This window comes from Tetrahymena thermophila (genome assembly GCF_000189635.1).
Source record: "Tetrahymena thermophila SB210 genomic scaffold scf_8254010, whole genome shotgun sequence".
In the NCBI taxonomy this organism is placed as follows: Eukaryota; Ciliophora; class Oligohymenophorea; order Hymenostomatida; family Tetrahymenidae; genus Tetrahymena; species Tetrahymena thermophila.
The window spans coordinates 478,421-492,582 of NW_002476013.1; the positions used below are offsets into that span (position 1 = coordinate 478,421).

The following is a 14,162-nucleotide window of genomic DNA, read 5'->3' on the forward strand; positions in this document are numbered from 1 at the left end:
TAAAAATCCTTTTATAAATAAAAAAACTAATGAGTAATTTAATTACTCGAAGTACATTATATTGGCATGAGTTAATCTATCTACAAATCCAATTTATCGACTTAACTTTTTCTAAAATTTAACATTTAATTTCAGAAATATATGAAAAAAAATAGTCTTTCTAATTTTACTATTAAGAGTCAGTATCAAATTACTTTTTAAATATGTTTCTGACAAAATATAAATTAGAATTTATTCGAAGCTATTTCAATATTTATTAAAACTGATCCTTTAAGTTATTAGCAAGATTTAAATTTCATTTTTATTGCGATATTTTCATCAGTTTCAATTTACATCATTTGTTTATCTAACTCTGTCATCATTATTAGTTTAATTAAAATCCCTTTTGCATATTAAATAAATTCAAATTTCGCTCTTTTTTAATTGTCTGTTAATTTCAATTTAATTTTTTATCAACGAAAAAATATAATTTAATCGTCATTATTCAATCATTATCTAATTAAAAACATATGTCTGTTCATACGCAAATTTACGAGGATTCTAAGCGATAAATTTCAAATCATTAATTTAAAATAATAATAGCAAAAATTAAATGAAATTGTTTCTATTTATTAATTAAATAAACTAAAGAGCATCAAAGTCAAAAAGCCCTACCCTACCTAATATTTTAAAGCTATTAAATAAGATTTATCTAAAAATAGATACTTACTTAATTATTATAATTAAATACTTCTGATGCTTAACTAAATGAATATATTATATTCAGTAGACAAACATAAAAAGACGTTTTTAAAATAAATTGTATTCAAGTTGTTGATTTTATTAATGAAAATAGAAACTTAAATACAGAAAAATAATAGAAATAACTAAATCAATAACTAAATGTAGACGGCTTTAAGAATAAAATAATAAATTTATTAATATAAAATTTATTAAATTTCCTGAGAATATTTACAAGTATAGAAGAAATTCAATCAATTTTAAAGAAATTATAATTGAATTTTCTAAATTAATTTCTTTTTTTCTAGGTTCAGGTTTTTATAATAATTATTATTATTAGAGATATTAAATCATTTAGATAATATAATTATAATTAATAAATATCACTTAGTAATATAATTACAATTATATTCTATTTATAGTAATTCTTCTATTCTAAATTTACACATTTTCATGTAAACAAATTAATCTTATGAATTTCTAAATTTAGAATTCATTCTTAAATTCTTCTTTCTAATATTTCTTTGTGATCATTGATTATTTTTTTATTATTCCTTATTAGCTTTTATATAAAAAGATAGAAAAATCTACCATCAATATTTTAATCGAAGTAAGTTAAACCTTTAATTTATATAAAATGTTAGATAAAATTTGCTATAAAAAATACATAGTTTTTTTGTAAAATAATAAAACATATTTATTATTTAAATATATTTTATTTAGCAATTTTTTAAAAAAATATAAGCGATGTATAGATTTAAAAAAATATAAGTGATAAAGAGATTTAAAAAAATTCTATGCCTTTAATTATTGTATTTACTCAAAAGAGTTATAATAATTATAACATAATATTAAATAACTCAAAAAATAACTCTATAATAAATTAGTTATAAACATTTCTACAATAATTATAAATTAGATTTTATATTGTGCATATTGAGGAGATAACTTTCATAAAAGCTAACAATTAAATCACAACTTTTTAATCTAAGACGAAAATCAATCATTTAAGTGGTTTTTTATATATACATAATGCATCAGAATACTCAAAATAAAATTATGATACTTCTAATTATTAATCATCATCAGCAGGGGAACATATTAAGCAAAATAAAAATCAATTGTTATAACGTATTAAATAAAAATTTAGATTGCATATTTAAGATATTTTTTCCTCGAATAGTTACTTATTTAAATAAACCAATCATTCATTTTAAATAAACCAATATAAAACATATTTAAATAATTCCATATTTTAAGTTTTTATTTAAATCTTTAAAAGTTTTAAGCAATATTTATATAAATATGTAAAACAAATGAATAGTCCTTTTTTTTTCTAATAAAAATTTGCAAAAAATAAAAGAATTGAAATATCTTATAATGAATGAATATTTTTATAATCTTTTATTTATCTAATTTATTTCCCACGTTTACCACAATATATATTTGATCTTCTTTATTAAATATATTTATATTTTTCTTTATTAAATGAAATATCTTTTCCAAAATATTTAAAAAACAAAGTATTTTAAAATCAACAAATTGTATTTTCATTTACAATTTTCTTTTTTGAAAATTATAAGATTACATAAATAATATTAATAATCTTTTAAATTTCCTTTCCATAAAATGTAAAAAATTTTTATTTTAGTAATTTATTTCACAAAAACTTTTAATTAAATATTTTATTATTTAAAAAATATTAATACAAATAAATTAAAAAAAAGCATAAATATATTTTAAAAATAATAAATAATCTTTTATTAAAACATTCAATTTATTAGCTCTTTTAATCAATTATTGCTTTTTTTTGTGGATTTCTAACTAAAAACTAAAGAAAGAAGTATATTTTTTGAATTTACATTTTCAAATAAGCATTCTATAAATTAAAATATATTACTAAAATAATTTAATATAAAAAATTTTTCTTCTTTTTAAATATCATATTATATCTTAATTTATTCATTATAATTTCTCATATATGTCAATTTTAATAAAATTTTCTTTAAATTTAATTTCAATTTCCAGATAAAAAATTTTAGTTATAAATCAATAATATTCATATTATATTGGTCCAAAAAACCTTAAAAGATAATTAATTAAGATATAATTATTTTAAATGAAATAATAATAAAAATATTTTGAAAAATTAGCAAATGAAAGTCATGCTAAAAATTGATTATTGTAAGTAAAATGAATTAAAAATTGTTATTTAGGTATGAAATTTAAATTAAACTTAATAAAAAAAAAAAATCTATATTTAAAAAATATTAAATGAAAATTAAATTAAAAAATAAACCATTTTAAATATAATAAATTAAAATAAGATAAAAAATGATTAAATAAATAAGTAAATGATATGAAAAGAATTATGCTATTGAAAGAAATGCCATGAACAAAGCTATTAAATATATGAACATAAATTTGACAAATAAAGATATAAATATGTTAATTTTAAGTTTTAAATACTAAATAAAATTTTATACTAAAAATAATAGGTGTAGATAGATAGATAGAAAGATCAATTAGTAGATAATTGATTTTCTGATTGGTTGATACTCAAAAAAAAATTCATTTGAAAGTTTAGATAATAGTTTGGTGTTTAAGTAAAAGTATATTTTTATTTATTTAATAATGATATGTTATGTCAGTAAATATGTTTGTTTGTTTTAATTTTGTTTGAAATTTGAAGTGTTTATTTAAATATAAATAAATGTTATTCATTAAACATTCTTTTCTCAATTCTTTAAAGAAGAGTTTAATGAAGAGAATGAACTAAAGAGCATTCTGTTACCAGAAGAATGGTTTAATTTACCATTTTTGAGTAAAGTAGATGTAACTATTTTGTTGCAAACATATCCAGCAAATGTAGTTACAATGTTCGAGCCCAAAGAGTTAACTAAGCAAGTATTATTTTTGCCTATGTCTTTCAAGTTATCTGAGAACTACTGTAAAAATCTAGTTTTTCTCCTATAAGGAGCTTCTGTCTTGGGATATTCTGAATTAAGATCGTGGTTGGAATCATCAAAATTTCTATCACTCTAAACTTCAAGTAAAAATCCATTCATTTCAATATGTTTTGCACTGGAGGTGTCGTCTTGTGTTTGGGTGTTGTTCTACTTATCACTACTGTAGTTTGAATTAGCATTAAAATATTCGCATTGTTTATCAAGTTCGTCAATTGTTTTTTATTCTTTAACTTATTTTTCGTTTTTGCTTGGAGAAGATTAATTTTAATTTCCTGCTTATTCTTCTTACTTGAAGTGATCATCTAATTGTTGACCATTATGAGATTATAAATCTCTTTCTTATTTATTTTAGTTATGATTTCTAGTCTATTCTGTGCTGCTTACAAAAATTTCTACCTCTTCCTCGAATTATTATTAAACTTCTTCTTCTTCTTCTAATTACTATTAAACCTCTTCTTCTCTTTTGTCTTGAGATTTTTATTTTTGGGTGATGATTTCAACATTTTCTTCTTCATTTTTTGAAGCTAAATTTTAATGCTCCTATTAAAAGTGGTTAAATGCTTCTTGAATTTCATTTTCTTCTATGACGATATTAGCTGTGTATTACATTTAATTATTGCTTTAATTAGCTTAATTATCAATTACAGTCAATTTTTCTTAAGTTAATTCAGTTTATACATTTTCTATTCCATTTTTAATATTTTTTTCTTCTTCTACAAGTTCTTTTTGCTAGCCATTAATGTTTTTATTGTCTTACTCTTAGGTATTTTTTTCAATTATTTGATTACTATTCTAATCATCAGTCTTGTTTTCAGTTATAGTTTGTGATTTGTTATTTTCATCAACTTATTCTGCATTTTGCTCTATAATGTGCTTCTTTTAAAGTTACTCTAAGACTTTCTACTCTAAATCTGTTTCATATTACTAACCAAACTTTGATAAGTGATGTTGATTCTAATTTTCTTCCTCAAATTTTTCTAAGGCTGCGTCAACGTCTTACTAAGTTAAATTTTCAGTGGGAGGTGGAGATTAGCAAGAAATTTTAGAAGCTAAACCTTCTTCTTCAATTTGTACAAAATCTTCTTCTTCCTTCTATTATAAAATTACGTCGCTTGAGATTTCTCTTTGATTTTCTTCTCTGCACTCATTTTATATTTATTAATCTTGCTTTTAGAATTGGTCAATCTCCTTTTACAATTCCTAATATTCACCTTTTTCAAAAGCTTCTTGTTACTCTGCAGTAAACTAAACAGGAACATACTCATCCAAATTAGAAATTCTTGGATAAACTTCATTTTCATTATGATCTTAAGAGTTTGATGAATCCTTCTTATTTTGCTCAGATTCATGATCTGCTTACTGTTATTCAGCAATAAGCTAGCCATCAAAATTAGCATTCTATAAATCCCTTTCTTATCTTTAATTCTTATTTTGATTTCTTCTTGTCTATTAAGTAGGATTAATTTCTAAATCCATTTCAAATTCGATATCATTTAAGATATCTGGATATTCTTTTTCTTCTTGTTATTATTATTGTTGTTGTTGTTGTATTTATTATGGCTATTACTATTCAACAACTTCTACTTTTTCTTCATAAACAACACTTTTCTTTTAGTTCATTTAATTTGAAGGTGTTTGCTCTTTTTGAACATTTTCTTTCCTTACATAAATGATAGTGTTTGATTTGCGACCTTTATTTATTGATTCTCTTTAAATTTTATTTGATTATCTTTGATTGTTCTTTTTGTTTTCTTTTGAGCTTGGAGTTGCATTTGTACTTTTTGCTTATTTAGTTTTTTCTTCTTCTTTGTAATTAAACTCCTCACTTTCCATAATTGCTTCTTATTTTACTTCTTGTAAAGCTTAAATATCATGAACATGAACGGGCTTCTCTACCTATTATTCCTAATTTTACTGTAATTCTTAGGCAATTTAATGAATTTAATTTGTCAAATCCTGTGGATTTGTTTCTGAGCTCGAAATTGATGCTTTTCTGCTAGGTCTAAGTGATGAAGGAGCGAATTTGCTTAATCTAGAACTGTCATCTAATAGTGAAGGGAATGCCTAGCTAGTGGAATTTTCTTATTGGCCTATAAAATAATATGATAAGTTAATAATTTTGTATTTTATCTACAACAAAATAAATTCAATTTAAATTGTAGAAAATTTTTATTTAAAGTCAAATAAATTAAAAAATTCTAGACTGACTATTCAAAAATTTTAAGATTTGATTTTATTTTCTTTCTTTCTTTTTTATAGGAATTTCTAATAAAAATAAATTAAAAATGTTTAATTTATTTACAAAAACTGCTAACGTCCTAAGATTTCTTCTATAATAATTCGTAAGATTGTTCGACATTTTCGATTCCATCCCAGTTGCAAGAGAGCAAAAGATGAGCATCTGGAGTTCTAACGATTGAATGATTTCTTCTATTATTTCTAGCAATCATATTATCATTTTATCTTTTTAACATAGCTTGAATTTAAGCATAATCTTTCTTTTGGGTAGTTTTAGGTTCTTTTTCACTTTTTCTTAAGTTGTCGCGTTGAAAATTTTTTTGGTTCTTTTGAGGACTATCTTCGAATTAATTACCTTCATTAGTTGCATTTGTTTGGTCTGATTTGAGTTAATAAAATAAACTGCTTTTGGTCTAATTTTAAATTTGGCTACTGCCGCCTTAAGAATATCTCTCATTCTTTGGCTAAACAGATCCATTTCTATAATTATATCTATACTTTTATGTGTTTGTACCGTTTCCTTATAAGCTTTATCTCCCATTCATTTATAAATTATTTGATGGTTCTTAGCTTTCATTTAAATTATTTGATTAACCTTGGTTTGACTGAGTTTGACTGTCAGTTTTATTACTTTCTTGACCTGCTTAAGATTAGTCAATTTCACTTTATAGCAATTTCTTAGGAACGTAAGTAGTTTTAAAGTGTCTGTTGTTTCTCTGTCCTTACTTGCGTTATTATTAATTATTATTATTATTATTATTAGCTCTATCGGGTTTTTGTTATCTTTGCTAGCTGGTGCTGTCTTGTTCTAAATTATTTGATTACTCTACAAGTGGTTTATCAGAAGGCTTAGAGCTAAATTTACCAAAAGAAATTAAAATGATGGTAAAAAAACAATTAAATATTACACTTATTCTGAATTATTAGAATGAATAATCGGTTAGCTTTCCTTTTAAACATAAGTAGAGGCTTCATTGATTTTAACTTATGAAATTTTGACTTCTTCGTACTTTGGTGTTTTATCATCTTATAGAGCTTCCTTTTTAATATACTATACTTGGTTTCTAGACTATGATTTAAAAGAAGATCTCATTTAATTATTTATGGTTGTTTATTATCTTGGGAAGAAAATAATGAATGGCGAAAGAATTTATTTTCTTTTTGCTTTCTTTATTTGTTAAACACTGAGGTATAAATTTCAAAGATTTATTTTTTAATTATTTTTTTCAGTGTTTTTCATTCAACTTAAAGCCTATATCCAAATATTAAAATAGATGATTAGAATATTAAATTCTTCTTATTTGAAAGGAACAATCTATTCCAAATGCAGGCAATTTAATACATTTGTTTATATAAATTAATCAACCTACATAAAAGTTTGTTTTTATTTATTTAATTAATATTTGAGTGTTTTTTCTTTTATTTACTTATTGAATCGGTAGCCAATCAGACGGCCAGCCTTGTCAATAATTATTTATTTAAATTATTTTTTGCTAGTCTCACTTAGCAAAATCAATCTTAATTAATTGACTCTTTTGCTTTTGATTTCATTTAAATATATATTTTTTATCAAAATTAAGCTAACGCTCTTTTAATAAAAACACGCTTCTAATTTTTTTAATATTTTCTTGATTCATCTCATCTAATTTAAATATTGCATGATTGTTTTCATCTGGCGATGACATCTGTGCAAATTTTAATTAACTAAATAATTTAACAATATTAAATAAGTGATGCAACAAAACTTTTAAATTTACTTGTTTCTTACATATTAATTAAATTATGTTCATAATTTATTTTTTTAACCTATTCTATTATCGTTAAAGTTTTCAATTATTTTTTTATTTATTTGTTAAACTTTCTTTTGCCAACTCTAACTAATAAAAGAATTAATATTTTGAATAAAGTATTTAAGAAACAAGAGTCTATTTTCCTTATCAGCCTGTTTTTAATAATTTTTTTGTTATAGTTGGTGTCATTACAATAATTCTTTTATATGGATTATATTATTACGATTAATTGAGGTCGATTAAATTTGTTCATAAAACTCTTAAAAACGTAAATAAAAACAAAAAGATACACATGGTAATAATATTAATAATTATTATTATTTATTTATTTATAATTATGGTAAACGAATAAATCAAATTTAGTTTTTTTATTTCTTTTGATTTCTAAAATTAAATAATTATATTTCAACCTGCTTTATTTTCTCATCCTTTTTTCGTAATATAAGATACTAGACTTTTTTAATTATTTTAGGATCTGTTTTCAATTTTTATTTTAATCCTTAAAATAGTTTTATAATTATCTAAGAATGCTATTCTCCATTTAAAAATTATTATTTTTAGTTAGCATAAAACAGATAATTTTATAGATTTTATATAATAATTTGATTTGGTGAATAAATATAATTAAGTAAATTAGAATATTTAATTTATTATTCTAATAATTAAGATAGTATTTATAATAAATTCTAAATAATTTCTAATAAATAAAAGCGATAATTAAACATTTTTATTTATTATATAATGGACAGTCATATTTATCAAAAATAATAATTCCGTTTTTACAAAATCAATTAATTTTTTAAATCTATTTATTCACTTTAAATACACTTTTACTAAGCAAGATTCTATTTTGAGAATAAATTTTTATTTTATATTTTGGTTATATCATTTATCAACAGCATTAAAAATTAATATTCAAATTTAATAGTTTATGAAAATTTAAAATATTTCGAGATAAAATATTCATATAATCCCAAAGATAATTAATTATGATTAAATTATTTTAATTTTTTTTTTATGATAATAGCTTAATATTTTAAAAAATAAATATTACAAAATTAATTAATTTAAAAAAAGATGTAGCATAAGCACAATAAATATAAATAATCTTTCTTTCTTTCTTTCTTTTTATTAATTAATTTTTATTTATGATTTTAATGTTTGTTTGTTTATTTATTTTTTATTTGATTTTAATTAATTTTATTTAATTCTTTTATTAATTTTTATTTTTTTATGATTTTTATGAATTTCTTTTATTTTTCTTATTATTCTTTTTCTTTTTTATTTTTTTCTTTCTTTTTTAAGATACTCAAGCTAAGCACGCATTATAAATCTCAATTAAGCCTCATCTTGTTCAAATATGCTGATTTATATCTTTCTATTTATTTCCTAGTTAAAAAATACTAATTATATATATTTGTAGGTCTGTCTAATAAAGAATTTGTTATTTATGATTTTATTTTTTTTAATTATTTTGATATAACCTCTTCTCCTTGCTAAATAACAATTTTATGGAGGATTAAGTGGTTTGTATGAGTTTTATTAGCAGTAATTAAGTCATTTTATAATTAGTTAAATTTGTGGATTTGATTTTTTTCTTAAGTTTAGTGATTCCTCCAAATTATGCATCTTATCAAATGAAATCTGATTGTTTGAATGTACCTAGACTTTGTCTAGATCAGAAATCAAATGAGTAAAATAGCTCTAAGATGGTCACTAAACTTGAGAGAGGGTATTAAAAACTTTAATAAATGATATCATTTTTTAATGATAACTGGAAATTACTAACTAATAATCTCATATCATCCACTTACTTTTTTTCACAAAAATTTCTTAGTGAATTTCTTTTTAATTAAATATTTATTTTCTAAATAATTCAAATCAAATTTTCCACTTTTTTCTCTGTTGTGAATTGCTTTATTTTACCCAAAATAATTCCATTCAAAATTAATTAATTTATTTAAATTATCCCACTAAATATGCATTTTTTTTGCTAATTAAGTTTCTTTTATAACATAAACAGATGATTGCCTTTTAATTTTTATAAAATTTCACAAAATTATAAAACACAAAATGTATATTTTTTATTTACAAGAAATAAATAAATAATTATATTTATGATAAAATAATTATTAAATTTATATTTATATACTTAATTCGGAAAAAATCAAGAAATATGCATGAGCTCTTAGATATATTTATCTCTTAACTTCATCTCAAATTAAATATCTTTAAAGAGTGTCTTATCTGCATCTGTATTATACTCCTATAGTTCTTAATCCCAATGCATAAAATCTTGAGCTATAATTTTAGTTTATTTTGTTACATAATCTGTCTCTTCTTTTGCCATTTCTCTTGTTTATTATTACAGTTAATTCACCTATTAAAACAAACTACCTGCCTTTTTTCTTACTTCAATATTTTAGGCCTATATTATAAGTTTTAAAAAAAATATCAAATTAAAATTTAATTAATTAATTTATTTATTTAAAATTGAAATTAAATATTTGATTTACATAAAATATTGTTGAATTTTATTATTTTTTAAATTATTTTAATTTAATTTTACATTTTATCTTTTTCTTTCAGAAAATGCAGAAGATGAGGAAGTTAAAGGAAACTTAAATATTTTTTAGTCTTTTTTGATAGCACTAGAAACTGTTGATGTATCAGGTGAGCTATTGAAGTCAAACGTTTGTTAATTAGTTTTTAACGATTGATAAAGGCTTTTTCTTTAAGACCTACTACTTAAAATGTCGTTGATTTTTAAATCTTAAGAAAGCATATTTTGCAAATTTTGACTGCTTTTTAATTATTAACAGCTTTTTGATTTATTTAATTATTCTCCTTTTGTTTAACTCACATTGTTATCTTTTAAACTTAATTTGGAAGATGGACGACTACCATCGAATTTTTTAACAGGAATTGAATACCTTCTTTATGAAAAGTTCATTTATTTTTTTTACAATACGTTTATTTGCTTATCTTAAACAATACTATCAAAGGGTACTTTATTTTCTTATTTATCTTAAAATAATAACTGTTTATTGTTTTAATCTTTTATGGATAAAATTTTATTTTAACTTTATTTAATATTTTCTTTAAGCAAATTTCTTGAGCTGTTTGAAAGTTGTTGGGTATGTTTTTACTTGATGCTTTACATTTCTGTTGAAAAATTATCTTTGCTATTCGGACTCAAGATTGGAGATTTTTAAAACTATTCTGCATTATAAAATTGTAAGACTGGAATAGAAAATCTTCTTGAAGGAAATGCAGCATTTTAAGAAATATTTTAAAGTTAAATGATATTTTCTTCAAATATAGAATCAGAGCTTTTTTTAGATTTTAGATCAATTTTTTAAAAGTTTTGATTCACAGGACTTAAAATTTTATTAAAAGAACTATTAATAGGCATATCATTTAAATTATATTAATTATCACTTAAAGCACCAATTAAGTTGCTTTTCATTTCATTTTTATTTTAGTTCTTTATATTTTAATAGCGATCGTTCTTACTAAATGTAAGCGGTCTAGGTTAAATAACTCTAAATTTTCTAATATTAGGAATATTACTTAGATTTTAATCTATTTTATCTAAATCTTTCTGGATATAATTTATTTATTTTTCAATATTATTCTTGAGTTCAAATTATCTCATCAAACCTAGTTTTTATCTAATATCATCTATTCTATCTTATCTTTATTCTAATTTTTATTTATGTTTCTTAAGTTCTGCCATTTCTGCTTCTTTTCTTTTTAATTCTAACAAAGCTGGCATGAATTCGCTCTTTATTTATAAAATTAATATTATTTTATTTTTATAAAAAATTAAGTGGAATATTAACTAAATATCTTTATCTTTATCTACCGTTTCATCAATAATTAATTACTTTCAGGTTTATTTGTTAAATTATATTTTTTATTTAAATAAAAAATTCTAAATATAAATAATTAATTTTTGAGATGTCTTGGTTAACTATGAATTTTTTATTCTAATAAGAGGATTTTAAAGTAAATTAGAGTGAATATTTTCTATCATTTTAATTTAAATTTAGTAAAACTGCTTATAAAGCATTTTAACTAATTTAAGAAGTATTTCTATTCAAAAAATTTATTTATTTAATTAAATTATAAAAGCCTAAATATAAATAATTTTTGAGGTACTTTGGCTATCTATATTAACTATACTAGTAAGAAGACTTGATAATAACATTTTTGAGTAAATATTTACTATTATTTTAATAATTATTCTAAAAATTTATTTGCTAAGCTAAATTTTTGATTTAAATTAAAAAATTCTAAAAAAAAATAATTTTTTAGATATCCTACTTCTCTATAATATTATTTTATTGAATTTTTTGCATGAATAAAATTATTTTTTAAACGTTTTAATCAATAAGTAGCCGATTTATTTTTAATTATTTTAATATTTTTAAATGATTAAAATATAATTAATTTATATACATAATCACTTTTAAAAATAAGTTATAATTAAAATTCAACTTTTTAATAAAATTAACTACCTATGAATCAAAGTTGCTCTTTAGAAGAGTGTCTTCAAAATGAAAAAGGGATTTTGATTTTTTTCTATGCATATCATTCTATTCAAGTATTTAATTTGCAGAGTTATTATTTTAGTTTTATGGAGTTTGTGATTCTCTTTTTTATAATGAAAGACTAGATTGTAGATCTTCTGGGAGTAAATCATTAAATGGAATTTAAAATCCTTTATTTATTGAAGACCATGTTTTATCTTTGGCATTTGGACTTTAAGAAACAGGTGAAAGCAAGCTATTTCTTGGAGAATCTAAAAATTAATTTTATTTTTGTTTCTGCTTTTCAATCCTTTCTTGAATTGTTTAAATTCTGCTTTTCTTTTTGTCTTATGCGTTATTTGACTGAAGGGCTTAATTTATTTCGTTTTCATCATTTTCTTAAATTTGAAATTATTTTCTTTATTTATTTAAATATGTGTAAAGCAATCAAAATTATAAAGCTTTTAGTTTTAAATTCAAAATTACTTCTTCTTAGGCTTAGGTTATAGCTAAGAGTTATAAATTGCTTATCTTATTTGTTTTGTTTTAAAAAGAAACTCTTGATTGTTTTCATAAGTTTCATCAACCAATGGACTTTAAACAAGTTTTATGCTTCTAAAATCTACTTAATTATTGAATTCATTATCGTCTTTATCTTTATGATCAACATAAAATATCTAAGAATTGCTTTTTTCTTATTTATTCTTGTTTAATATCTCATCACTCACGATTTCATTTTTAACACTTTATTTATTTTTCCCCTTCATTAACCTTTCTGAGTAAATTTCTTCCATCATTTAAAAAACATTTTGCATTCTTTTCAACTGCTTAGGAGGAGGACCGATCCTAATTTGTCTCAACCTCCTTATTTCCAATATTCGCTGTTCCTCTTTTCTTGATCTCTTCTTTTAAATTTTTTCCATAGTATAAACTATATTTTGGGAAAATAATTTTTATATTTAAGCACTTTGGGTTATTTACAATCAATTTAAAATAACTTAGATTAATTACAAATTGTTTTTCTTTCTTCTACTATTAATATCTTATAATTTAATTAATTTAAGGTGCTAGTTTTTAATCATAGATTTTTTCATTCAATATTTACTAATTCAACTCACAAATACTGTCAGTTTTTTTGCAAGTTTTGTTATTAATTTAATTTTTCAAATTACACTTTAGTAAAAATACTTCTTTTGTAATTTTCATAAATTCTTAACTTAAAATTTAGTCTTTCTAGTTTACTACTTATTTACAAATAAAATATTAATAATTTGTATCCCTACAATTAACTTATTATAATACTTCATTCTTTATATTTAGAATTGTGATAACTGTGAATGTTCATATATTAGGACTGTTTTTTAAAATATTTGAAATGTTATTTAATTAATGGGTAAGAAATAACTTTAAGTGAGGCCTCTAAACCGAAATTTACCTCAATATATGAACACTGACAGTATTTATATTTAATATAAAATTTACTATTCTGATGGTAATAATTTAATTTTGTATAATAATAATAAATAATTAATATATTATTTTAATATAAATGTTTATCAATTTAAACACTTAAAGATTATTTATCTTTAAAACAAATATTAAATATTTGTAAAACTTCAAAAGATTTAAATTATTTTTTAGATTTTAGACTTGGTTTATAGAATTATCTACAATAATCTAAAATTTTAAATAGTATAAATTATAAATAGCATTTTTTAATTTTTCCAGTCAAATATCGCTTTATTTTTAATGACATTATTAATTTTAATAGATTATAAAAAAAACAGTAAATTTTTGCTTAAGTTAATAATAACTATTAATTGGGTTTTCAAGCAAGATATTGTTGTTATATATTTATTAAATTATTATTTGATTGATTTTTGTTTTATAATAAATCAGATATTATCCAA

The 14,162-nt window shown here is 20.8% G+C and overlaps 3 protein-coding genes across 3 annotated transcripts; 1 reads left to right on the forward strand and 2 right to left on the reverse strand. All coding sequences in view use genetic code 6, as the record gives it.

Moving 5' to 3' along the window:
• Positions 1-3,458: 3,458 nt before the first annotated feature.
• TTHERM_00329830 (hypothetical protein) lies at positions 3,459-7,020 on the reverse strand (the record flags this gene model as incomplete). Its single annotated transcript, XM_001026548.3, has 3 exons — positions 3,459-5,779; positions 5,992-6,782; positions 6,836-7,020. The coding sequence occupies 3 exons, from the start codon at positions 7,018-7,020 to the stop codon at positions 3,459-3,461; spliced, it is 3,297 nt and encodes a 1,098-aa protein (XP_001026548.2).
• Positions 7,021-8,706: 1,686 nt separating this feature from the next.
• TTHERM_000329839 (transmembrane protein, putative) lies at positions 8,707-9,084 on the forward strand (the record flags this gene model as incomplete). Its single annotated transcript, XM_012800691.1, has 1 exon — positions 8,707-9,084. The coding sequence occupies one exon, from the start codon at positions 8,707-8,709 to the stop codon at positions 9,082-9,084; it is 378 nt and encodes a 125-aa protein (XP_012656145.1).
• An 800-nt stretch (positions 9,085-9,884) lies between these two features.
• TTHERM_00329840 (hypothetical protein) lies at positions 9,885-13,175 on the reverse strand (the record flags this gene model as incomplete). The annotated part of the gene is made up of 4 exons (XM_001026549.2): positions 9,885-10,145; positions 10,287-11,504; positions 12,241-12,670; positions 12,739-13,175. The coding sequence occupies 4 exons, from the start codon at positions 13,173-13,175 to the stop codon at positions 9,885-9,887; spliced, it is 2,346 nt and encodes a 781-aa protein (XP_001026549.2).
• Positions 13,176-14,162: the final 987 nt, after the last annotated feature.